The 27999-nt window shown below is 35.5% G+C and overlaps 2 protein-coding genes across 2 annotated transcripts in view; both read right to left on the reverse strand.

The window, feature by feature from the left end:
- The window catches only part of LOC138317740 (neurofilament heavy polypeptide-like), a 78577-nt gene that overhangs the window by 39423 nt on the left and 11155 nt on the right, over positions 1-27999 (reverse strand). Inside the window, exons 2-5 of the mRNA XM_069259604.1 lie at positions 8675-8745; positions 5464-5642; positions 4507-4642; positions 2177-2251 (exon numbers count right to left, since the gene is read on the reverse strand). Of these exons, the coding sequence (XP_069115705.1) occupies positions 2177-2251; positions 4507-4642; positions 5464-5642; positions 8675-8745 (461 nt within the window). The remainder of the gene's footprint in view (positions 1-2176; positions 2252-4506; positions 4643-5463; positions 5643-8674; positions 8746-27999) is intronic.
- On the reverse strand, positions 19976-27977 carry LOC138317737 (cell surface glycoprotein 1-like). The gene has a single exon (XM_069259602.1). It carries the CDS (start codon positions 27513-27515, stop codon positions 24375-24377), a length of 3141 nt encoding a protein of 1046 aa, XP_069115703.1. The 5' UTR covers positions 27516-27977; the 3' UTR covers positions 19976-24374.

Consider the following 27999-nt stretch of genomic DNA (forward strand, 5'->3'; position numbering starts at 1 on the left):
CATTTTACACTTCCAAAAGTAGAATTCTCGGTACATGAACAGATAATACAGAATCAATAATGATCAAATTGTATTCATTCTTCGTGTTTTTTTTCCTTTTTTGAATGACACAGTCGTAGTAGGACATCAAATTGCAAAATTTTCAACAAAAGTTGATTTTCCCCAAGAACTACAGAAATTTGAACTTTTTTTTTTATAGTCACAATCTAGAATGGATAATTGGTTATGGTACAGAACTTTAAAGACAGCTAGGAGCTTAGTTTGATGTTGGAAGAATGGTGATAGAATGTCAAACACCTTAACCACTAAGCCATATTGCACAGCCAGGCAATCTAAATGGGTAAAGGATTTTTAAAAACAACCATTGCCCAGTGATTTCACGCCCGACGGAGCAAGTCAACTTTTCGGCGGAACACTTACTCTTTGAGGTACTGATCAGAGGTATAGTGAACTAGTAGAAGAATGTCAGACACCTTAACCATTAAGCGGTAATAACCCATTTAATTGTAAACTTCTGAGTGTTTCTCTACTTAGTTTAATGTTCCCTGTGACTGTCTAGTATGAACAGGTAATGATATGCTAATTTAGGCAGATATTGATTTTTTTAAAAATCGCCGATGAAAACATGAAGTGTTGAATAATTGATGCATAAATCTTCAATAATTTACTGTTCATGGCTACTTTCATTACCTTGTGGTGCAAAATTTGAAGAGTCTTTTAATTTTTTTACCAAAAATATTTACTGTTATTGATGGCAGATGTTATAGACCAGAATTTGCAAAATGCTGTTTAAGACCATTTTATAGGCTATTAAATATTCTTGTTATCTTTATTTGAATGTGCTTTAGTTTCCACTGCATGGTGTGACATTTCATATTAACTTCAAAAGCATCAGTATCACTTGTCTATCGACCTTATAACCACTCCGCCACACTATTGTACATGTCTCAGTAGTCGAAGGTTATAAAGTGGTGGGATATAAGACCTGGTGGGATATTAGACGTAGTGGTCCAGAGTTTTAGGAAACATCATTCTCTAACATGTATCATTACAAGTTGTTAATACAAATGGTTTACGATGATAGTGCGATGAATACCACCATAGTCTATAGATACAACTCATTTTCCCCAGTGTACTGTATGTATCATAACCAGAACGCCTTAGTGCAGCGGCTTCCATTGTCTCCGGTGATTATTAATTACAAACAGTCAGGGAGTCTATATGGTTATGTTATACTGCCTATTGGAACACGCATAAATATAATATAATGTAAATATGTCTCTGAGGAGAAGTTATAGGGAATGATTACACCTAAGGATGAGTGATACATCAATTCACTCTGTACTTAGAAGGCTCTGACAAAGAGGAAGATGCCTTAAAGGTCCAATTTGCTTCTCCATAACTTCTGTAGGATCATGATGGCTTTTTGTATATATATACAAACAAGTAATATCTGTTAGGTCTACACAAATGCCTGGCCGGGTCCACATAAACGATGTAGGGTTGGGACAGGGTTACGAGATAATGGGATGGAATAGGACAGAATGCGACAGGACAGGATCCTTAACTGGTAACTGGATAATGTCCAAAATGGTCATACTACCACATATCAAAGCAGCGGGACAAGAAAAATAAGGGTAGCATAATTGTCTCCCCATACATAAGTACCTTGATTTATTAGCAATGATGATCTATATTTGTTTAACCTATTTTTAGTTTCATTCAAACTTGTTCCATAAAGATGGTAGGCTGACAAAACAGTAAAAGTCACTATTGTTACAAAAACGACACTGAGACACTTAGATTCAACTGTGTAGTTGTCATAATTTAAAGACATTGTTGGACAGTCACGTTTTACCATATTCCTACTGTGTAGTAAAAGATTAATCTACAATTTTCAGCTTTGTTCATTCACATTTCATACATCTAATTCAGGAAATTCAATTAAAAAGACAAAACAAATATAGAAAAGGCAAAATATTTGTTCATTTTTTTTTTACTTAGCACCAAATCATTTGCAAAGAATTCATATGGAAACGTCATAATTCAAAACTAATTTTCGAAACAAGTCTTTTGTTAATTTCAGTCACTACTTTTTGGATTGCCTGCGGAACTTATTCTGAATGAGGTTCGCTGCTTTCTCTACTTCAGGGTCCTCTAAGTCTATATCAGTTACCTCTTCTGGTTCCTGCTTAGTCACAGTTGTCTCCCCCTGAGTGGCCTCTTCAGCACTATCTTCACTTGTCTTACTCTATATGGCCAATTAAATTCAATATTTTCTTTTTAATTATCAATAAAAAGAAGACATGTATGTTAATAGATACACATTAAATGTGCCCCTTATAAACAAAATTCACCATAGCACAGGACCAATCTGACAATAGTAAGATTATCTCCCTAGAACATTTTTTTTAATGAAATTCCTAAATGATCAAACGTGAGATGACCTAGCTTTTTTTCATTTCCCTGTGTTTATATATATATAACAAAAAACAACATATTGTGCTAATTTTAAAAGAGTTGTGGACTTTTTTTGAGAAATGTTTTTTAATCATTCAAAACAAATCTGTATAGTTGTTATACCTTTAATGCTTAGTCGTCTTAAAATAGGTCTTTACATATCTATTTATATATATGTATATATCAAAGGACTGGACTTATGGAAAAGGAACTAGAAAGATAATTCATAAGGAATAAGCTTTTGTAAGATTTAATCTGTAAAAATAAAATGGTTATTATGCTATCAAGGGAGATAATCTTTAACTATCAAGGGAGATAATATCTATTTGCAAGTCTGGTGTAATACCGTATTTCCCCTATTAAGAGTGCCTCCTCTAATAAGGGCGCCACCACGTTTTTTGCTGAAAAAAAATTCTACTAATTTCATACAATTTTTGTGCCAGATTGTGACGATTTGTCTTTGCAGACACTAATAAAATACTGTTTCACATCAATCTGATGCTTAACAGATATCCGATCAGCTATAAATTTATTGGATTGGGCAACTTAGGACATCTTTGCCAAGTGTTTACACATAGAAACAGCGAGAACGCCATGTTAAAAACAAAACGTGTCATTTGAATGCCCCACACACGTGTATGAATGAAGACTAAATGGCAACAACATTTTAGCGATGTCTATACAGGTTTTATGAATACTTACTGTATATCTATGATAAAGGTTCCTAAATAACAGGAATGTTATCATTTCTAAGCATTTTATTGTGTGGTCTTGTCGGTATTTCCCATCTGCCACAAAACGAAAGTGGAGATCGAAAGCACCGTCTGCCATTTTGTGTACGCATGGTAAACAAACAGGCTAGCATGAAATGCCAATATTCCGTGAAACAGACATATTTAACCAATTTAACACTTCTGGTGCATACATCTCTTCATAATTATGTAATTTCAATACTTACTTGACTTCAAAACGTAATTTGGTTATAGTAAGTTTCAGAAAAATACGAAACTAAAAGCAAGATGACTAAAGTCTGTTTCAGAAAAAACATCTAAAAATGATCTCAAATAACAGCGCCCCCCTAAGCTATTTACCCGCGCCCGGCGCCCTCATTAGGAAAAATACGGTATGTCATGAAACATAATGTGAAAAAGTTATTACAAAATTAAATGTGCTCAAACCACCAACAAACGTACACCTCAGCCAAGCAAGCAAAACATTATAAGCAATGCACACATTATAATTAGTAGCACAAAATATATTCATAACAAACACTAGCAAAATCTTACCTTGCACGGATGAAGTTTGTCAATTTAAAAGTCTCGATTTGATCCTTACTTTTCAGTGAAGCTTATTTTAAGATATATGACCTTGTCCTAACCTTTGATTGTACGTATCAACTTACCTTCAGTTCATTACCCTATTCACCGTTAGTAGCACCACACAAACGTGTTTTAAAATGTTTTGATTTAAAAAACGATACTATTTTAACACAAACCTTGCATAAGGATGCAAAAAGTCTTTTTGTCAATACTTATAACACATAATAATAATAATTTGGGTAACACAGTAATAATAGATCTATATTTTTTCGAATCAAAACAATTTTTTTTTTTAAAACAAATCAACTCTGAGCACAACTGATTTTTTTTGTATAATGAACTGTTCCAGCGTTTTATTTCAAAGAGTGAAAATATGTGTTGTCTTCAGAGGTAAAAGATTATTACATACATATATTGTAGATTGATAATTTGCAATGCATAAATGGATTATGACATATAGAACAGCAGGTTGTAAATTTGACTTTCAATTTATTGATTAATTCAGTGGATTGGGTGTAAGTGCTAATACTAGTGAATATGGTAATATATGTGTCCTCCATCAGGATTATACATCTCTTCTGTTATTTTCCATAAAATCTTAGGTCAAGGACATTATATGACCCCTCAAGGTCATTATTTGTCCCTTTATTACTAGAGACCAGACCTCTGTGATCTGGCTGTTCTTTGAACATTACATACCCCTCAATCTACCCACAGGACCACTAACCTTTGTCTCTTTAACTTCTTTTCGTGCCTTGTAACCTTTGAACCCAGCTTGAATTTTGACAGCGGCGGCCGCCACCTCTGGGTCGTCCAAGTTGATATCCACTTCCTCCTGTGATTTTAATCTTTCCTCAGTCTCTCTGTAACAGACAAACGTGTAACTCTAAATTATGTCTTCAAATCAGATTTTTTTTAACCCAAAGCTTAACCTCTTACATCTTCCTGCATAAATCAAAAGTTCTGGTCTTCTCCTAATTGGGATTTTTTTTAACCAAAAGCTCAACCTCCAACATCTTCGATATCTGTAAATCAAAAGTTCCAGTCTTTTCCAATAACCACCTTCTACCCTTAAACGATGCCTAATGAAATCACTTTATAATTATTAATTAATAATAATTAATTAAATCTACCAAACTTACTTGATAATCATGTTTGGATGTTTCCAGGATATGTGAACACTAAGTAATCCAGACATCTACTGATATTATTTACGTAACCCTTAAAACGTGACCAATCAGTGATCAGTCCTGTCATTATGAGAATTGGCACTGATGTCTCTGTCACTTAATTACCTGGAGCAGCTTCAGTCACATCGCCAAATAATGGACTATATATATAACTTCGGTACATGTAGCAACACAAAATCTGATAATCTCATGATGATGGTAACTAGAAAAATGAAGTAAACTTTTACCTCACCTCAATGACTTTTAAGATGACCTGTTGACCTCTACCTGTATGACCTTAGGGCTATTAATTTGACCTCTGGCATCAAACGACTAAGTGAATATGTCATTTCATTAAGATAATTCTAAACAATAACCTGTAACCCCAAATTGACTTTTCAACTCTTTTATTTATAATTCAATTAACTTCATTCCATGTAGACACTCTGTTTGACCCCAAATTTGATTTGTGACCCCAAATAACCTATCAACTCTATTGTTATTAATTCACTTACTTCATTTCGTCAACTTTCTGTCTGTCTTGGTGACCTCTGACCCCAGCTTGGATGGTTGTGGCAGCATCTTCCTCGCGCATGCCTTCCACTTCCTTTTTGGCGGAGTGTCTGCGGTATTCTGTCTGAATCTTGAGGGCAGCATCCTGTTGTTGTGGATCGCCACTGTCTACTCCCGGTGACTGTAAACACAAACAGAACCCTAAGTCTTTCTCTTGGTCACGATTTAGGAATTCATTTTGCTGAACAACCCACAAATGTTACTGGTCATTTATGAATTATCTCCCATGGGAGTGCTGAATGAGTATTTTTGGTGTTGACCTTGTGCTTATATTAATATAAATTGCTATTATTAAGCACCTAATAGGTTGAAATTAATTTCCTTTTTAAGAGTGCTGCATCAATTAAAAGCATAATCTCCATGTATTTAAGCAAAAAACATAACCAGTTAGGTCATATGTTACTGCCAAAGTTCAATCAAGACTGACTACTAAATGTTCCATTAAGTAAAATGTAATAGTAGAAATGATCATTTCCATATAAAGAAGACAACAACGTCTTGGCCAGGTGACATTATTCAAAACATTTTCTAAACAGGTGAGCTGATCGAGTGACACAGGTGTGGTTGTATTATCACTTAATTCCTAATTAATATTCAGGTAAGAAAATAGAATATACCACTGTACATATAAGAATTACATTTCATGATTAATGGATGCACGTGGTAATGATGAATTGATGAAACGGTGTTAAAACAAATTCATTTCAGTATATGATGCCTATGAACATATTTTCAGAACAATTAATTAAGTTCATGCATTGTTTTTTTTTTATCTTTGTCTTAATTGTTCAATATATCTTTAATACCAGGTATAAAGCTATTCCTGTGTCGAACTTCTCAATATGAATAAACTATACAGATAAACATACCAAAAACTGTATACACCCTTACAATTCTGATCAATACCTATATATGCATGCAGAGTTGGCATATTCCATAGGGAAAACAATAAAAATAAAACAAAAACTTGGATCTTCACCATAACTAATCAATCGCCCAAACTGACAGACGGGCGCAATTATCTGCCAGCAGGCATGGAGCTTCACCACTATAAAGACATTCATTGCCACCTAAACAGTCACAGGCATCCAAAAATTTCTATTCGCAATATTGATTCATAAGTTTGGCTTTTAGAATTGCTCTCATTGATATTCTTCTTTGCACTCATTGTGATCATGATCTGTATACAATTAACAGACTATCCTGCCAAAGGGATGGGACGACGAGGGGCACAGTCAGATTAGAGAGGGAATATGTCATGCAGGGCAAGGCAATTGGGGAATCTCCACTGTTGCATCAAATGTTAAAGACAAAAGAACTTAAAGTGAAACTATTTAGACAATTTTAGAATTCAGAAGGGTTGCAGCTACATACGAAAAATACCCATTATCCCCTGGGGTATAATAAGCATCCTTGTCTCTTAAGGAAACAATCATATATATGCCAATCAGCAGCTCCAACTCACAGTTGTTGATATCTTGTAATATTAAGGGAAATTTTATTCTTATGTGAGATCAGGGAATGACAGGTAACATAACCGTGTCATTATTTTACTTATACTTGATACTTAATGATGATGTCCTCAATTTTTCTACTCATCTCAAGTCTTGGATGCAACATTAATTATGTAAATGTTCACAAGACATTTTTTGCTACTTGCATTATTGTAACGTTATGAAACCTACCTTAGTGACCACCTCTGTATAAATATCACCAACTGCTTATTGTAAGACCTGACATTATTTAAGGGTCACAAATATAAATGGCTATGTTTATAACACAATGTGACCTGTGTTGAAATAAAGATAACTTTAATACCTGGCTCTAGAAACCACTTTTCCTTGGGTGGTCTTTATAGACAGGTTTGACCGTGTATGAGAATATTAATTAAACATGGGTCTTTTTACTTGAAAGAGGCAGAGTACAACCCTTCTATACAAGTTTGGCCGGCCTATAGCTGGCAAGGCTGAGAGCAGTTGGTATAGTACCTTAGGCGTTATAGCATGCATTCAGGTGGAGATCTAACTACGGTATCCAAAGTACAGACCCTAATGTAAGTTACTATTACTATGGACCACCTCCCCATCATTCTTTCTATCGATCAATATGTGTGGGTAGGTTGATCAGACATATGGACAGTGTGAGACTAATGAACTCATTCACTTATGGCCACTCAACTGTACAAACAAATCAAGTGTGAGATATGTCACACACTCCAGCTAACAGCACAATAATGGTTCAATGGGCCTGTGTAAGACCCAGCTAACCTTGTGTCCTAATCTATATTTAACTAGAACTGTGGTCAGAGTGGACGACTAATAATCCCCCTCTCCAACTGTAATAATTTAGTAATAACTTCATTAATAGGGGACATTGCTGAACTCTATATAGTTTACTCAACTCCCCTTTATTGTCAGGGTTTTGTGTACCACATTTCATCAAAATCAGTCAAGTACTTTAGGAGGAGTTCGCTGGACAAAGTGGTGTCTATACAGACAGTCGGACAGATGGACAATCTGATTCCAGTATACCCCGCCCCCCCCCCCCCCCCCCCCTTTAACTTTGTTGCGGGGGAGGGGGGGTATAATTAACTTACATAATGAATGATCATACAAAACACAGGCGTAAATATTTACATTTTACATACTGTATTAATTAGACACTTAGTACCTCTTTAATCTACATTAAAGTTGTTTTAAACAATTCCAGCTTATTTCAACCCTTTGTAACCTTGAAAGAGACACCTTAATTATACATGTATTGCCTTGATCAGAGTAGACAAAAGTAAAATTAAGGTTTCTTGGCTTAATTATCTACTACCTACATTTATATGCCGGAGGACTAAATTAGCTGCAAACTTAATTTAGATTCCCTTGTACAACAGTATAATCTAATACCAGCTCTCAGTGATTTGATCTTCATTAAGCATCTAAGTTGTTTTGAAATACATTCAATGCCAACAAACTTAAATTTAAATGCCATTCCTTTGAGTAAAATTGATGATTATAAACTATTTCCCCTTTAAATGTCATGTCTTCAAACCTCTTGGCTATTGAGAAGAAGATGTTGCAAAGACATTAAATTGTTTATTACAAGTATGTGGCTTTGATTGAGGAATGTCACCACTGGTTCAAATAACAATATGTTACATACCCTAAAAGCGTCATTGTTGTAGAAGCGATCTTCCATGCGAGCCCCATGGACGGCGGGATCATGGCCTGTCTCTGTAAAATACAAAAAATAGAAAGTGTTTTACTTTATAAAACCTCAAAAAATATGTTTTTTTCTTTTTATTTGATAATATAAAGTTAATGTGTAGATTAGGATGCTGAATGAGGAGATACTTGAAACTCTTAAGCTGAAAAAAAAAAATCCAGTTTTCAATAATAATGTATCATTTTATTAACTAATTCTTTTTTTATCTTTGAGACTAACCAGAAATGGCTGTAAAAGATAAATCCGATGGTTTGACTTGGCTTAATTGATTTTATGAGTTTAATGTCCTATTAACAGTCAGGGTCATGTAAAGACGTGCCAGTTTTTTGGTGGAGGAAAGCCGGAGTACCCAGAGAGAAACATCGACCAGCGCACCTACCGCCATATGAATATAGAACAGTACTGGACAGGATGGGGTAAAAAGAACAACATCGATAACACATATACATGTATATGCATGTCCCCTTTTTCATGGCAGTGGCATAAAAAAATAAATCAGCAAGTACTTGTTTGAAATACATAAAAAATTCAGCCTCCTGATAAAATCTGGGTAGAAATATGGGTAACTATATATATGTGTATTGCAGTCCCCCCCCCCCCCCCATATATATAATGGTTGAGGGTATAAAAATGTAACTGGCACTAGAAAGATAAAGTTTATTGTGTTTTATGATGAATGTAGTTCTGTCTCTATGGATTTATGAGGAAAGACTAGAAATATAGGTCATAATCTTCTATCAGTACATACTGCAAATTTTTATTTCTTTTTTTTTCCCCAAAAAAAACTTATATAAAAGCCTTTTTATGGACTTTTTTTCTGTCGTCCTTCCTTTGCTAATTATCTGATCAGATAGTTTTGAGTTTCCTGCACATAAATCAATCAGTGTATTGTCAGAAACAACACAAACATCTGAACCCTAATTGGTTCAGACAAACATTTAATTGATGAGGATGACTACAAAAGGAATAAAAAGCTGGAGAGTAAAACAACCTAAACATTTTACACACGATTACTATTGAACATGACATGGAGGCTGGTGGAAACGGCAACATCAGTAGAAACTGTTTGTCTGAAGTTTGAATCAATATATACTCTGGCATCGGGACGGGAGCTATACGTAGTAATATATATCTATTCCTATGTCTACGATCGTTTATATCGTCACTTGTATTAAAACGGTACACTTCCGTTGAATTTTCCCAATTGAGAATGTCATGCAATATTCACAGCTAAATCTAACTTTACTGTGGCAATATAATATAAATGATAAAAATGTGTTACAACCACTCCTGGTTAAAAACATCATCCAGATCTATAAATATAACAAAACAAGCTTGATTTAACCAATATATCTCAATACCATGGATAATTAATCACTTAACTGAGAGGAACTGGATGTATTTTGCCCTGTAAGGTATTGCATGTTATATGTGCATTTGCAGTTTCTGGAGTTGTTTTATTGCTAAAACTTGGAAAGAACCTGGCCTAAAAATATGTATTGACATTCAGTGATTTTTTTTGTTTTGTATAAAGAGCCTATGTAGTATTCAATGAAAAAGAGTTGAGTATCGACCAAGCTGTGAAATATTTTATCCAAATGAAAAATTGCAAATTGTCTGCAATACACCATCAAAAAGCCGAGTCGGAAAATGTGAAGAGTTCTGTGCATTAATAATTCAGTAAAGTGAGGCTGTGTGACAATGATGAAAGCATTTTGAATTATTTGAACAGGAAGTGTCAGCCTTCCTGTTGCTGTGGCAGTAAAAACAGTCATGACAGCGTGGTCTGGCATTGATCTGACACAACCTGTACCTCAGTGGTAGCCTCTCGGTGTTGGAGGGATCAATGATTTTACCTACAGTTGTAGATGGGACAGCTTTTATTTGGCTATATATGTACTACCAAATCTACGCATTGCTATAACTACCAAATCTCTACACTTGGCTTAAACTTTAAATTCCAAAAAAACACATGGTTCTATGTTACCATACCAAACCTATGTGTGGCTATAACTACCAAATCTATTATAGCTAACTTTCCAAAATACACATGGTTATATAGTACCAAATCTATACATAGCTTATTACCAAATATACCGTATATAGTTCACATGGCTATATACTACCAAAGATAAACATTGTTTCGCTAATCACTACCAAATTTAACATGACAATATACATGCATGTACTACCAAAACTATACATGGTGAACAACCAAAACTGTACATGGTGAACTACCAGAACTATACAGGGTGAACTACCAAAACTGTACATGGTGAACTACCAGAACTATACAGGGTGAACTACCAAAACTATACATGGTGAACAACCAAGATTATATATGGTGAACAACCAAAACTATACATGGTGAACAACCAAGATTATATATGGTGAACAACCAAAACTATACATGGTGAACAACCAAGATTATATATGGTGAACAACCAAAACTATACATGGTGAACAACCAAGATTATATATGGTGAACAACCAACACTATACACAGTGAACAACCAAAACTATACATGGTGAACAACCAAGATTATACATGGTGAACTACCAAAACTATACACGGTGAACTACCAAAACGATCTGACAAAGACGTCTTTACTTGAAAAGAATACTGTACTTCACTGGGAGCTTAATCATCAATGACATATATAGTTAACTGGCATGTAACCACATCCAAAGTAGTGGTTCATTCATTCCATTGACACTTCATGACAAAATATTGTTGTCCATGGATTTATAAACAGGAATATGTATATATGTATACGTATATATGACCCCATACTAGAGTTTCAGCTACCAGCAACTATTATAAGCCTTCATGGACCCTTTCACAAATTTTATAGTAAAGACATTAGGTCAATTAAATGACCTGTGTTTTCCACTATTTTCTATAACCTTTCAACTTGACCTTATATTCTAAGTTCTTTTGTTTAACCTTTTACCTTTGACCATGACATTTCACCTGTTCTTTATAACATTTTCCTCTAAGAAACACTTACAAATTTAAGAAGCTGACCTCTAAACTTTATCTTTTGACCAAAAAATGCCAACAATTCCTTTAAAACTTTACCCTTGACCTCATTGTTTAATTTTAACTTTGACCCCACTAAATAGTAAATATACTATAGTCTGTGACCCCCGACCCTACCTGATGAAGCATCGGAGCTGTCTGATGGCGGCATTCTAGAGGTTGAATTGTTCCTTTGGCTCCTTGCTTTGTTAACAACCTCAACGAGACGTGAAAACTTGGTACCCATGGTGATGGCTTTATTGAAATTCCGCCTCCCAACTCACAAAACTTCTACAGTTCTCAGGAATATTTTTTTCTCTTGTGCATTAATATAATTTCCTTCCGCAATTTTCCTTCCAAACGAGATATCTGCTCCAGGTATTGCACTTGCGATACAAGACCAATTTTCACTGATAAAAACTTATCAGTTCCACAATACAATATTCAGCAGTGTTTTATCATGTTGACAGTTAATGACTTCAAAACACAAAACCCTTCACAATGTAACATCCAATAGAATGTGATTAGACCACAAAATGTCCCAAAATGCAGCATTTACTGTGCTGATCAGCAACACTGTTGTAATTTTCTCAGTAGTACTATAAAATCCATCCACAGGTTGTCCTAGGTATGGAGTTCAGCATCAGGCTATATTCCCATTAGGGTGCCGTACCTAGATTGTGTACCGAGTCCCAGACCACTCAAGTGAAACTACTCTAGCTGCCGAGTCGCTCAACCAAAGCATGGTCGCTTTTGTGGTGTGAATAATCAGCAATGGTATCGTAGAAGCCCTCAGGTAGATTCCTGTGGTACTGAGGCTGGCCAGAAATACAAACATTCAATACTATACATGGTACTGCTAGTAGCATTGTGTTCTTAGTGCCAAACCTCATCACAGCCTAGGTGTGGGTGCGCAGGAAATCTATTTTACTGGAGCAGGATCCCACTCAGCAATCTCAACAACAAAGACAGGAAAAGAAATTCTCTGTGCATCGTTAATAAATTTGGCTCACATAAATATATATGTCATGCATTTCGTTTGTCGATGAAGGGAAGTCAAGAATATCGTAATATAAACAACTCATTATGATGACCCAGAGATAGAGAACTAGTTAATAAATGTGTCTGTTGATCATCATAACCACTTGGTAACCATGACAAAAGGTATAGGAGGCTGTAATGAAACCTAACTCTCAGGCCACAGTGAACCAGAGTTGGAAGGCTATAGTTAGTAAAATGTCGGCAAAAGATCTAGATCTGTAGGTAGAGGTTGAATGGTAAAATGTCAGAAACCTTAACCATTTGGCCACAGAGACCTAGAGGTAGAGGGCGAGTGGTAGAATGTCAGACACCTTAACCATTTGGCCACAGAGACCTAGAGGTAGAGGGCGAGTGGTAGAATGTCAGACACCTTAACCATTTGGCCACAGAGACCTAGAGGTAGAGGGCGAGTGGTAGAATGTCAGACACCTTAACCATTTGGCCACAGAGACCTAGAGGTAGAGGGCGAGTGGTAGAATGTCAGACACCTTAACCATTTGGCCACAGAGACCTAGAGTTAGAGGGGGAGTGGTAGAATGTCAGACACCTCAACCATTTGGCCACAGAGACCTAGAGGTAGAGGGCGAGTGGTAGAATGTAAGACACCTTAACCATTTGGCCACAGAGAAGACCTAGAGTTAGAGGGGGAGTGGTAGAATGTCAGACACCTTAACCATTTGGCAAAAGAGACCTAGAGTTAGAGGGGGAGTGGTAGAATGTCAGACACCTTAACCATTTGGCAAAAGAGACCTAGAGGTAGAGGGCGAGTGGTAGAATGTCAGACACCTTAACCATTTGGCCACAGAGACCTAGAGGTAGAGGGCGAGTGGTAGAATGTCAGACACCTCAACCATTTGGCCACAGAGACTAAGAGATAGAGGGCGAGTGGTAGAATGTCAGACACCTTAACCATTTGGCCACAGAGACTAAGAGATATATGGCAAGTGGTAGAATGTCAGACACCTTAACCATTTGGCCACAGAGACCTAGAGTTAGAGGGGGAGTGGTAGAATGTCAGACACCTTAACCATTTGGCCACAGAGACCTAGAGTTAGAGGGGGAGTGGTAGAATGTCAGACACCTTAACCATTTGGCCAGGTAGAATGTCAGACACCTTAACCATTTGGCCAAAGAGACCTAGAGGTAGAGGGCAAGTGGTAAAATGTCATACATCTTAACTATTTGGCCACAGAGACTAAGAATATATGGCAAGTGGTAGAATGTCAGACACCTTAACCATTTGGCCACAGAGACTAAGAGATATATGGCAAGTGATAGAATGTCAGACACCTTAATTGTTTTGCCACAGAAACCCAGACATGGTTATCATTTAAAAACAGAAACCCAGATAGCTGGCGGGCTATCAGAAACCTTGTAGGATTTTGACCATTAAAGTGACCCCAATATTTTAGGGGGCTAGTGAGAGAATATTAGGCACCCCCTTTATCTGAACCCAGATGTATAGTTAGCTCCCAGCAGTAGCAGCAGCAGGGCTATACCCAAACAGTAATAGAATATTAAACACAAAAAGACCCTACTACGGTAGTGATAATATCAATAATGAAAGTGACATATAACAAACATTAACTATTCAAGTAGTTTACTCTGTATTATACAGCAGTCAATCAGTAACCGATAGGAGAAGAACAGCCTCAATAGGTGAGATAATGATGGCATTCCATAGGGATGGTGTACATAGAACAGATGGGCCTGTTCTACTTTGAACATGGTAGTGGCACATTAAATTAGGTAAGCGAACAAAATTATCAATAACTTTATTTTCCATATAGTACACGTTGATGTTGAGGTTTTGGCAGTATACTTGATAAACAAGTACATGTACTTTGAACTGTATATAAAATACATTTATTATGCCGATGTCATTGCCAAAATATTTTGTTTTATGGTTTAAACAATTGATGTTGAACACAACTTGTTTTTAGAGAGACATGACACTTAAAATGAATAGAGATTATAAACTCATTGAATTGATTTGATATCACTTTTTACAAAATGTGCAAAGTTTTTTTTGGGTGAATGATTAAAGATTCTGGAAAATTCAGTCAAAAACCAACAGAGAAGATTTGGCATTAACCTGTCCTGAATGATAAAGATTCAAAGAAATACAACTTTATGGTGAATCATGGCCTTGGTTTGGTTTGATTTTATTAGCTTAACATTGGTGGAGGAAAGCTGGAGTACTTGGAGAAAAACCACCGACCAGCAGTCAGTACCTGGCAACTGCCCCACATGGGATTCAAACTCGCATCCCTGAGGTGGAGGGCTTATGGTAATATGTCGGGACATCTTAACCAGTACTCAGTCACCGCGGCCATTTATATCATGGTCACCACTTCATGTCACCATGATGATCCCATATAGAGGACCCACCCCAACTTACACAACCTCAGAGCATATCTGCATGTCTTTGATTTAAAACAATTAAATCATTTTAAAATTTCCAGACGTTGAAGTTAATCTAGAAGTCAGCAGTAGGATTTCCCAGGATATGGCTGCAGGATAGTCTCCTGGGATTGTGTTGGGCTTGCTTCCCAACTATAGATCTACTTACAACCACAGAAAAGATAAATCACTGTGATTTTTTTTCTGCATTAACAAATACAGATCTAATCCCTGGAGCTCCCACTTTGTTTATCTTTGAGCCAAAACATATAGAATATGACATATTTCTCAAGTCTTTTAAAAATCAATATGTAGAAGCAATATAGCTGCACCTGTTCAGATGAGACTGCAGGCTGTTGTTAACATAGATGGAGGAGCAGAAATGTTGACAAATATTCAAAATGTGTGGAAAACATACATCCTTTTTCAGGAATATGACAAGTTCTTGGAAGGCTCAACTTTATATGTATTGATGTAGTTGTAATAGAAGTTATTTTAAGTCTCAGTTTGTTTACGGAGACTGTGCATGCCAAAAATGACTGGTGAAAATCTAGCTTCCCTGCATATTGAAGAGTAAATAAAAGTAATGAGTGGAAAATTTTATGATTTAAATTGCTTTATTTGCATCAAATTCTACTGATGAAAGAGAGATATATTATCTGATCTAAGTAGATGAGTATACGTACCGACTAAAGAGTAAATGACAAATGTGCTTACCCTCACAGTATTATAGAATATTATAGCTAAAGGGAGGAAAAATAAAGACTGAAGAAAAGAAGCTCTAGTCACATATTTTTATTTTTTTAAAAAAAAAAAAAAAATCAAACATGCTAATATTCTGATTATGTCCAGTCCAGTAAAACAACGCTTGCTGCTAAAACCACCAGAAATGCTCTAACTAAATGTCCATGTTACCAATCATCATCTCTGCTGTATATACACATGTCCCTTCCTGATCACTTCGAGAATATAGATTTTCTCTCAAATTTTTTTTATCTCTCCAATAGGTTCAGTCATGCGAATGCCATTGTCTATGGTCTAGACTCTATAACAAGCCGGTACTTGCCAGTTTTTACCTGTACATAAATACATTATTCATGGCTATAACACATTCATCATCACTAAGGCAAATCTTTCCTCCATGACAGCCACTGAAACAAGGGCAACTAATCGTAGATCATAAAACCCAAACCTCTCTAATTACCAATAATGTTTATCAATCTCAGAATAAAACAACGGACAAAATCTCACATTTGGTCTTACACTCAAAACCACAAAATCAGAAATACTCCAAAATGTATTTCAATAAAATAATTACCGGTACAAGTGCTTTTTCCTTCCATTCTGAGTCTCATATTGCATAATATTTTGATATAGAATTTCTACTCAATGAAACAAAATAACTACTTCCTAGAAGTAAGCGTCTGATCTCGGATGATGTTTACTTGACCTTTGATTCCTAGGTCAATATCACTTAATTTTAATTGGCCTAAAAGCTGATTCAGCTAGCCCCAAGGTAAGGCAATGCAATTTTTAACAGTTGTAACATAGCCTAGATCTGACATATGGACAAGAACTCAGAAGAAAGGATGTTCAAGAAGTATGTCTCCATGATCTCAATGGGAGGATCATTTAAATAAAGAAATAGCTATGAAATTATAAATCAATTATTCAAATTTGGAGTACAATCACTGTTCGTAATGTCACAATATTTGATGGAGGGCCATAACTCCTCAAGTTGATTACCATTAAATTTGGTCTTTCAGGCCAATAAAAGTTTTGGGTCTCTTCGGAGACAATAGACGTACAGTAAATGTAGAAAAGTGTTTAGAAACTAAATTTTGATTGATGAAAAGCTTCAAATTGTAAGAGATTGATAAACAATAAAAATAAAGCACATTAATACATGGAGGTGTACTTTAGATATTTGATTATATACAAAATATACTGAACATTTAGCGTTATCCTGGTTTTTTCCCTGGCTGACTGGCATTACAGTCAGAGTTTTAACTGGGTGTTCCATAAATGGGGTCCTCCTCAGATAATTTTGGGTCTCCTAATGTAATTGGAATGAAATTTCAGAAAAAAGTTGGGTCCTTTTTATTTTTTATGCTTAAAAAGGATAAAGGGATGGCGAAAAAGCAAAACCTGGAAGTCATTGAACACAGAGGTTGAAGACTTTATATTATAATGTGAGTGGTAGAAAGTGGTTAAAACTGTAAATATTGAACACAAAACGTTTTAGTCAAAATGGTGTAGGAACCTTGATTCAAGTAGTAAAATGTCAGACACCTTAACTACTCAACCCTATATGGACAGTAGGCAGCTTTGATGTTGAGACTGATAAATTCAAGACCGCTATAAATCGGAGGGCCAAAAGAAGACTGACTTTTGTATGAAGAATTTCCAGGTTATCATAATCAATACAGAAATCCTACTTTTTCTATGCAATACATTGAAAGCCTTCCAAGTAACAAATTTTAATCCAATTAAACTGAGGTTCGGGTATTGATTTTTGAAGAATTTTCTTATTACATAATTACTGCATTAAATTCCTTCTGTGTTTTGCCATGTATATGTTCTTGTCCCTTGGTGCCAGTCAAACGAAGATCAGAATTTAATGCAAAGAATTTCCTGTTTGTGATTTCAACTACAGATGGGTCTTTTGCCAGCTTTAAAGCCAATATACATGCAGGCATTATGTTTGTTCACATTTGGTGTAATAACTTATTTCTTTCCATTACCTTGAAATATGTGTATCCATGCAGACAGAACTAAATTTTAGCACTATAATTAAAAACACATTCTGTATAACATTTAGCACTTTTTTATAGCATATATATCTTAAATATACCCAATTATTTTTAAATTCTTAGTACGTTTCTTTTCTTCAGTTGTTTACCATGCAGGGCTTTTTCTCACTTTTTGGGAATGGGGCCTGTACATGTGGCTTTGCATTTGGGTGCACCAAAACCAAGATTTGGGAAAATCATGAAATATGAAATAAAGCATCACAAATAAGAATTTTTATTTCCAGTGTAGTTTATGTACTTTTCTGAAGTCAATTCACATATATTTAAGCCTTAACCAACTAAGTTCATGCAATATTTTTGAATATTTTACAAGAAACATTGATTTTGGGAAATTTTAGGCTTGAATTAGGTAAAATCTAGAGGTTTTAATTGCCATGTGGAATGGGGCTGAAAATCGGCACCAAATCATGCTGAAAAAAAACCCTGCCATGTTTCATTATAAATCTATTCGAATAGAAATTATCTCCCTTCTTAGTTGTAAAGTTATACTTGTATCGTTATTAAAATAATTATTAGTAACTATTTAAATGTAAACTTTACTTATTTGACATTGATTACGAAACAAGTTAAATACAACTTATGTAAATCACTTTTGATGGCCCGGATGTAAGCGTGTGAGGGGTCTCAGTGAGGGAGGAAACCGGAGTGCCTGGAGGAAACCCACATGATTGGATAGGTGCAGACTCCCAACCTTTTAACGTTAGCGCCAAGAATTGAACCCCGGCCAGCTAGGTGAAAATTAAAGGTCAAGCGGCTTAACAACTAAATCACTTGATTACCCCAAAGTAACTATTTCAAATCTGATATATACCTGACCTACCTTAATAGTTACTTCCATTCAAAATTATAGTTACAAACAATTAGCTTTCCAATGTACATGTTTTAAATATATAATCAAGAAATAAAGGATCCTCAACATCCAAGAAGTGTTCTTTTTCCTTTATTCTGGTCAGGATATTGATGTGGTCGACATGTTTCGGCGGCGAACACTTCTTGGATGTTGAGGATCCTTTATTTCTTGATTATATGTTTTCCACATAAGAAGGAGCTCTACTGAATACTGCAAGGTATCTATCCATCAAGTGTACCGCTATTTGAAACAAGATGAGCGTTGGTTCTTTTCTTTATAATCTTATTCCTCATGTTTAAATATGTATCTTATCTACTCTATAGTAATTACATCTGTACCTCTCCTGTTCAAACAAATAAACACAATTGAAGGAAGTATGTACACCTGATCAAATCTTGAGTCACATATTATAACCCTCCCTACTTATATTGTAGTTACACCAAATAATTCATTCTCATTTTCCTACAGCAAAGGTCTTTGCATGAACATGTACCCTTTATATAATCTAGAATTACCTCCCCTTTCCACAAATTACAAAGTATGTATATATGTACAGGTCACCACTATATCCAAGTCTATTATTTTGGCAAGAGTAATAATTTCACTGCAAAATTATTTTGTGCAAGTGATCTCTACTATAGAGTTACCTCCCCATCCCATTCAATACAAATGTGCTGCAATCAGCAAATTGCTAACCATGGTGTCCCGACAAAGGCAATGAAGGTAAAGGTTGTACAGTTACATACCCTCCCCATTCTTCTAGGTTTTCCAGAGTTATCTCCCCTCCCTACTTGTGTTGCCTTATCTACCTGATCGCACTCCACCACATGACCTAGTTTATCCTATAGATTAGTGCCTGACGACTAATTAATATTACAGGAGATTCTCCGTTCTGTGCAACACATAAAAAAATCCAATTACAATGACCATGCATGTTACTTGATCATGCATGTTTTTTTTTTTTTTTTTTTTCCCCCAAATGCATGATAATTTCCTAGGGATATATATCATTTATTGTTTGTTGGTAAAGTAAAAGTGTATTAATTAATCATGATTTGATGTGAAGAAGTGATCGACTGATATACAAAAATAAGAAAATAAAACATATAAACACAGCAATATATATTTTATTTGCATTAAAACCTGTTTACAGTAGAGCATAAATCTCATCAATTAATGTATAGATAATTGATTATCCACAATTTTAACCTAATTAAACTCCAGCTTCATATTTTTTTGTGACAAATTAATATAATAATACAATAACACTGTGTAGTATGTCTTTTTTCTTTATATAGATTATAAAACAAATTTTTGAAATCTTTATTTTGTTACAAACAATTTGGTATAGATACATGTTTATATGATTTTAAATAACAAAAATTTATACCATTCAATTAAAAATAATTTGAAATATTTATAATGAAAAAGCAATGAAAATAAAATGTATAATAATAATGATGTCATACAATGTATGTTTGAAAAGATGAAATAACATGAATGTGAATTTGGTATAACATGAATATTTTTTGTAATTATAAATTACAATGCTGATTAATTAAAATATGCACCTTTAATAAATGAAACTTAATAACAAAGACATTGCCTAGCAAGGATCAGTCATGGTGATATTAAGATAATCTATTTATATATAAAGGCACTTAGCATTACACAAATGATGTAGATCCATATAACTAATACTTTCCAACAATTGGAATTTGTTTACTACAAGCACATAACAGGGGAGGAAACTCTGGCAACTTTATCATAAGCCAAAAATATCAAACAAGGGAAATAACTCTGTCAATCTTATTCAGATTTTCACAATGTGTTCTATTCAATATCATTATGTTATATTATTTAAATTGACATACATTACAAGTATTTTTTATTCCTTGTTTCGGTATCAATTGAAAAAAAAAGTTTTTGACTTAGCATGATCCTATGTATCGCAACAGAATGGAATAGGCAGTAAAAATAATAAATAAATCAATACATTATTAACTGCTACCTGGTAATTTGAACCAATGATACAATCTTAAATTCCTTTGGACTTTTCCTTCTTTGAAGGTGCCACACTTACAATCTAGACATCTTATAAGGACCAATATCAAATAAATTCTGCAGTATATATATTAAATTTCATTATCTGTGAAATACATTTTTAATAAATTACATGTACAAGAAATAATTTAGGTTATAAATAGAACACTTAATGATAATGCATAAATTTAGACATGGAATTCCTATTTTATATAATATTTGAGTACATTTATGTACTATGTATACATACTGTTGATTGAAATTGAATATGGATTTGCCATACAGGTAATACATGTATCATATGTTTCCACGCTATTTATCCAAGAATTATTACAAAATAATGTATTATTTCTAACATTCTTGGGGAAATAAGAAATCTCTAATCTGTATACAACGACTTTTTCATTATGTAAGTACATACTAATGAACAAAGTCTATACACTTTTGCACATCAAAATATCCTTCAAAGACAAATTATGTAAGAATCTGATTGTATGTTAGATTTCCTAGCCTTTTAAAAAAAAAAATGAAGCAAAGCTTCAGTTTTAAGTTTTTACCATTCTTAAGAAAACATTGGTAGTGAAGACATAAGACTTCCTAGATCATGGTGGTCTCGCTAGAACTAAGGAATTAGTCTTCAGGTTTTACCAGACTCAGGATGATAGTGTTTGGAAAAGGAATATTATAATCATGAGAGTATTGAGAAACTTGGATGTGTGCCATAGTCTACAGCTACCTAACTAGATTGATGTCTGTGGGCTCGTATCCTACAATATATATCCACACCCTTGCACTAAATACCACCTAGAATACTTCTCTCTACATAACTAATGCAGCTGCAAAATCATGTACCTGGAAATGCATTAATAAAAACTCTTTTCATAAATATGTAAAATGAATATCATTAGATACAACATATTATTAAAATGACACTTGAAATATAAAGCATACTGATATAAGTTTTGTATTTCAAATGCCATTTGAATAAATTTCAGGTACATATGTTTATTTCTCCCCACTTATGAATGACCTTTAATAGATATTAGATTTTGTTTAGGTTTTAAACTGTCTGATAATCAGCTGACATTTCAAAAGTGTAAAGAGCAACACTCACAAAACATCACTGTTAAATATAGTGCTTGCAGCCATAGCAGATAATGTGTGTTTTGAATTCTATAATGATTTTAACATCCGTCATATCAGGTAAACATATCCCTTGTTTCCATAACAAATAAATTCTGTTAAATATACGGTAAAACCTGCCTTAGAACCACCTTTGCATAGAGACCACTGCTTAATAAGACATTACTTTCTCTCGTTCACAAACTTGCAATTTCCAAAAAAATGTCCTGGGTACATAAAAGCCAATTTGCTATTAACATCATTTTTTTGTCTCCATCATCTTTGTAGACAGATTTAGCTGTATTAATAGGCACTATATACATGTACACTGTAATTAATCATGTTCAATATATAACTTATTCAAATAAATAAAATACCATTTGACAGCAGTAATAATATGACCAAAAATTCAAAAACAATAATTTTTCGTACAAAATTATTTCAAAGTGTATCTACACACTGGCCTAGAATATCTAGTAGATAAACACAAGTGGAAAAAGCTGCATGCAACTGAAGTCTGAAGTGCCTAAATGGTCACCAAGCTTTTAAAAGCATTATAATGGATTAAGCCTAAAACTAATAAAGTGCATTAATTTATACTTAATTTTCATATGATTTCACTCATATTTCACAGGCTCTTTAAAACTGCTAACGATCTTACTTGACAATTGTTTCAATTAACGCACCAAACCAGATATGTACCGACCAGAACCTTAAGTAGTGGTAAATTAACACTCCAATTACTGACATGTGAAATACAGCCAGACAGGTTATAATTACACTGTACCAGTATTATAGTTAATTGTCTCACCAATCAAAACATTTCTTCATTTCTTTCAGATGTTTATACTTGTGAAAAATTCATTCATTTGCATTCTGATTGATATTTACAAAAAAATGAGACTTTTTTACGACTATATTTCAGTAAAGTCACTCACTTATCTGCCTAACAAGATTATCTTCCCTTACTTTGATAATGCATGATGGTATGATTCTTAACTTTTATGGAAACAGTAATTTAATACAGGACTAATATATATATTTAGATGATTTAAAATAGTGTATAATACCTTCTGGTGTACACATATTATCGAAAATATACTTGTAACCATCAAACAATCTTACAAAAAAAATGGATTTAGCAATTGAAAATGTCCATGTAATTTACAAAGATAGGCAAGATTTCTCAATCATAAAGAAGTGTTTTTTAAGTTTCTATAGATTCACCTGGTATATACACATAATTCATCTGCTTTCACAGGTCATAGTCATTCAAAAATATTAGCCTGCATATGTATTTTTTATTTTATATTTTCATCAATTTCAAATCCTCACATTGTCCTATTGACTTAATTCGTATATTAACCATTATCTTTAATTAAATGAAACATATTGAAAAAGAGTGTAATTTTGGATAAATAAGCTCTATATAGGCAGTGATACTTAGTTCATTAGATTACAATTGCAATGTAAAAGTTCCACATCAATCCATTTCCAAAACACTTCACTGACATTTTGATCAATTCAATACTGTAAACCAACTTTCTTTCACATGCAATTAACATTTTCGAATTTTGCGATTCAAGTAAATTGGCAAAAGTTGATCTCCGTGAATAATATCTATATCACTTAAATATTGATTGGAATTTCCATTTGTTTTTCCGAACCGTTTATTTTTTTCGCAAACATGTATGCCTTTTGAAATGGAAATCGCAAAATTTATTATCTGCAAAAGGAAGTTGGTGGACATTAATTCTTTCACCTCATCTTTCAGATCTTTTTATGAACTGTGAGTGCATTTGACATCCATTATTCTATGTTAAACACTGCTTATGTTACATATGTTACATATGCCATAGCAATTTTTAAACCCCCTGGGCGCTTATTGGGTTGAATACTGTAATTTGTGCAATCTGTGTTCAGTATATAGCTTTACCTATCACATGAATGGCACTCCATAAATTCCACTTTCAAATCCACCAGTTGTCAAAGAAGAACAAAGCTTAATGTATTTAATGTACACATACAATAAATATATAAATGATTGGCTTTCACAAGGGACAGGACACTTATTAATCAAATCCACATCACACTATGAATTTTTAGCTTCAGGAAAACCACTGTAAATCAGAAATCCTCAATGCTTTCATAAGAAACATCTCAAAAATCTTAACGAACAGTTAATTTCCTTAGTATATATTAGCATTATGAAAACTAGACACAAGGAAGGAAAGTTTCCATCCGAGAATTATCTTTGCTATTATAACTGCATTATAAAATCACTATTTGTCTTGGAGAAGATCAGAATTTATAATTAAATATGTATGCCTTACTGGATTAGGCTCACTGAGATTCATCCTTGTGAGAATTGTCACCATTTGTTAGTGGTTTTTCCACCGAAATACTTTCATCATTAGGGGCCAGTTTGGTAACATCCTTTGCAGTCTGTTCATCCTTGCTGGGAGATCCCACAACTTCTCCCAAACCTCTGTCAAGTTCAACTTCCTCATCCAAGTTATTTTCAACTTCTCCATCACTTTCTATGGAGTTACATTCTGGGAAATCTTCCTTTGAAACTTCCTCTCCATTTGGAATACCATCAGTTTCTGTATTTTCACACAAATTTGCTACGTTTTGTGAGCTGGTGCTTTCTGCTCCATCAACCTCTTGTAAAGGAGAGGCTGGAGTTTCCACAAGAGTATCTTGTTCAGCAAGATCATCTTGTGATTCTTTTGTTACAGATAAAGAAGGGTCTACGGAAGACCCCGCATCCCCTCCTGTCTCTGACAACACTTCCTCTGGAGGAGGAGGTGGGGGTGGAAGAGAGTCTACTGAAGACTCTGCAGGTTGTTGAGCTTCATTTACTTCTGCAGGAACAGAATCTAACCCATTGGGTTGTTCTTCAGGCTTTGCTTCCACTGGTGAAGGTGGTGGAGGAGGGAGGACATCAACATTACTGGTTCCTTCCTCAGCCTGTGTATCCATCTCCTGTGGTGGGGATGGTGGTGGTGGAGGCAGATAATCAACAATAGACTTGGCAGTTGTCTGAATTTGTTCTTTGTCTTCTGTAGCCTCCTCTTGTGGAGGAGAAGGAGGTGGTGGAGGGAGAGTGTCAGTAACCACCTTTTCTGCAGGCTCATTTTCTTCTACATTTGCTTCTACAGGTTTTCCTTCCTCTTGTTGAGGAGGAGGTGGTAGCAGACCCTCTACAGATGCTTCCTCTGATAATTTAGTATCAGATGTTTCATCTTCATCCATCTGTACATCTTCCTTAGGAGAAGCAGCATCAACAGAAGATTCAACAACTCCTTCATCTCCTGCAGTTTCCTTCTTCGTATCTTCAATATTTTCAGAGTCTTCATGTGCTTCTTCTTTTTCTATAACATTTTGTGATTCTGACATTGCATCAACTGATGAGTCTAGTTCAGCTGATGGCTCTATGTTCTCTTCTTGTGGTGCTTCATTTTCCTGTTGATTTGTGTTGCTTTCTATATCATTTGGTGATGTTGAAGACAAGCCATCAAGTGCAGATTCATTCACTGTGTCTTCTATTTTTTCTGAAGGAGTACCATCAACAGAAGATCCACTATCTATGACAGCAACTTCTTGTCCCGCCTCCTCATTCTTTGTCCCTTCTATAGCATCAGCAGACTCACTGTTTACTTCTTTCTCTGGAACTTGTGCATCACTTTTATCTATAAGTGGAGCATCCACCGATGTACCTGCCTCCTCTGTTTCTTTTATACCAGTTTCTGTGCCACTCTCTGACTCCTGCATGGGAACTGGTTCAGATTTCATTGCCTCTGCAGATTCTGGTTCCCCATCAGTATTTGTCTGTTGTTCCTCCAACACCGCTTCCTGCTGTTCAGTAGCTGGCGTTTCTTTGTCAATTTCTACTTCAGGAACTTGCTCCTTTTCTACCCCTAAAGCAGATTCATCTTTTTCCTCTGCTTCTGTAATTACTTCTTCCTTCTCTACTGCCTCCACATTTTCTGATTGTTCTGAATTTGCGACTGAATCCTGCTGTTTTGTAATGATAGCTTGTTCTTCCTCTACAGGGGGCTCTATTACCTCATCAGTAACTTCTTCCACAGATGACTCTGTTTTTGTGGTCTCCTCAATGACATTCTCTACTGGAGGTTCACTTGATGTAACCTCCGAGGTTTCCTCAACAGGAGGTTCACTTGGGGTAACTGCATTAGCTCCCTCTACAGGAAGCTCATTTGGGGTTACCTCAGGGGCTTCCTCTACAGGAGGTCCACTTGGGGTTACCTCCTCACTGACTTTCTCTGCAGGAGGTTCACTTTGGGTAACCTCAGAGGCGTCCTCAACAGGAGGTTCACTTGGGGTAACTTCAGTAGCTCCCTCTACAGGAGGCTCACTTGGGGTAACTTCAGAGGATTCTACTGCAGGAGGTCCACTTGGGGTTACCTCCTCACTGACTTTCTCTGCAGGAGGTTCACTTTGGGTAACCTCAGAGGCGTCCTCTACAGGAGGTTCACTTCGGGTAACCTCCTCACCGGCTTCCTCTGCAGGAGGTTCACTTGGGGTAACCTCCTGAGAGACTTTCTCTGCAGGAGGTTCACTTGGGGTAAGCTCCTCACCGGCTTCCTCTGAAGGAGGTTCACTTGGGTTAACCATCTCACTGGTTTTCTCTACAAGAGGTTCACTTGGGGTAACCTCACTGGTTTCCTCTGCAGGAGGTTCACTTTGGGTAACCTTCTCACTGACTTTCTCTACAGGAGGTTCACTTGGGGTAACCTCCTCACTGACTTTCTCTACAGGAGGTTCACTTGGGGTAACCTCCTCACTGACTTTCTCTACAGGAGGTTCACTTGGGGTAACCTCAATGGCTCCCTCTACAGGAGGTTCTGTTGAGGCACCCTCCTCACTGGCTTCCTTAATCAAAGGTTCACTTGGGGTAACCTCCTCACTAGCTTCCTCTACAGGAGGTTCTGGTTTGGTAACCTCCTCAGAGGCTCCCTCTTTAGGAGGATCTGTCAGCATGTCATCTGTTTTATCACTTACTGTTTGTTTAACTGGAATGTTCTCAACATCATTAGCCTCTTGTTCCTGTTTACCCTCCATTGTAGCAACTGGAACTATTGCAACTGTGCCATTTTGGCTTTCTGACTGATTCTCAGCTGATGAAGAATCTAAAGAAGCATTTTCAACATCTGCCAAAGGAGGACTTGCATTTTCTTTAGAGTCCTCCTGTTTATCTGTACTTTCTTCAACTTTAGCAGCAGTTTCCTCTGGACTTTTTACTTGTGTTGAAAGTGTTTGTCCATCTGCACAATCATCAGCCACACCTTTGCTTTCTTCTGTTCCTTCACTTTTAATTTCCTGATTATTTTCATTTGGAGTCTCAGTTTTTGTTTGTAAGTCTGAGTTAGAACTATTTTTATTCTTATTTTTAAGAGGTTTGCCTTCCTTTTTTGCCTCAGCCTTTGCCACTTTCTGAGCACTTAGAGAACACCCCATGTTGTTACACAAACAATAGTCACTCTAACAAAAATCAACCACAGTTAATGAATCCAGGCTGGTGTTCACAAGGCAACAAAGTTTTTTGTGTTATGCAGTTCTTGGTCCAAAATGTTACAAGAAGCATTCGAAAATCATGGTATTACTCAGATCAGTCTAGAATTTACATCATATATAAAAGATTCATCGGCGAAAGAGTTTAGGAATACAGTACATACCACCATTAGAGTGAAAATTGAAATCCTGCACAATAAAATCCTGTAGTAAAGTCTGGTAAAGCTCCACTAGTGAATTATGCTTGCCTTACAGTCTGGAGTATATTTTTTTCACGAAATGATTACAAGCTTTCTGTAGTTGTGTTGTAGCAGCATGGTTTGTCACACGTGCTGTCTGTCTGTACTGCTCCCATAGACTAGTGTGGATCAGCCAGACTTGTGTATACTACTCATAGCCTCACTCGGCCCGGGTAAAAAAAACCAATGCA

The sequence above is a fragment of the Argopecten irradians genome, chromosome 3 (genome assembly GCF_041381155.1).
Source record: "Argopecten irradians isolate NY chromosome 3, Ai_NY, whole genome shotgun sequence".
Taxonomy (NCBI): domain Eukaryota; kingdom Metazoa; phylum Mollusca; class Bivalvia; order Pectinida; family Pectinidae; genus Argopecten; species Argopecten irradians.

Excerpts from the sequence above, each read along its gene's own strand:
- LOC138317737 (XM_069259602.1), bottom strand. The coding sequence starts at position 27,515 with ATGGGGTGTTCTCTAAGTGCTCAGAAAGTGGCAAAGGCTGAGGCAAAA.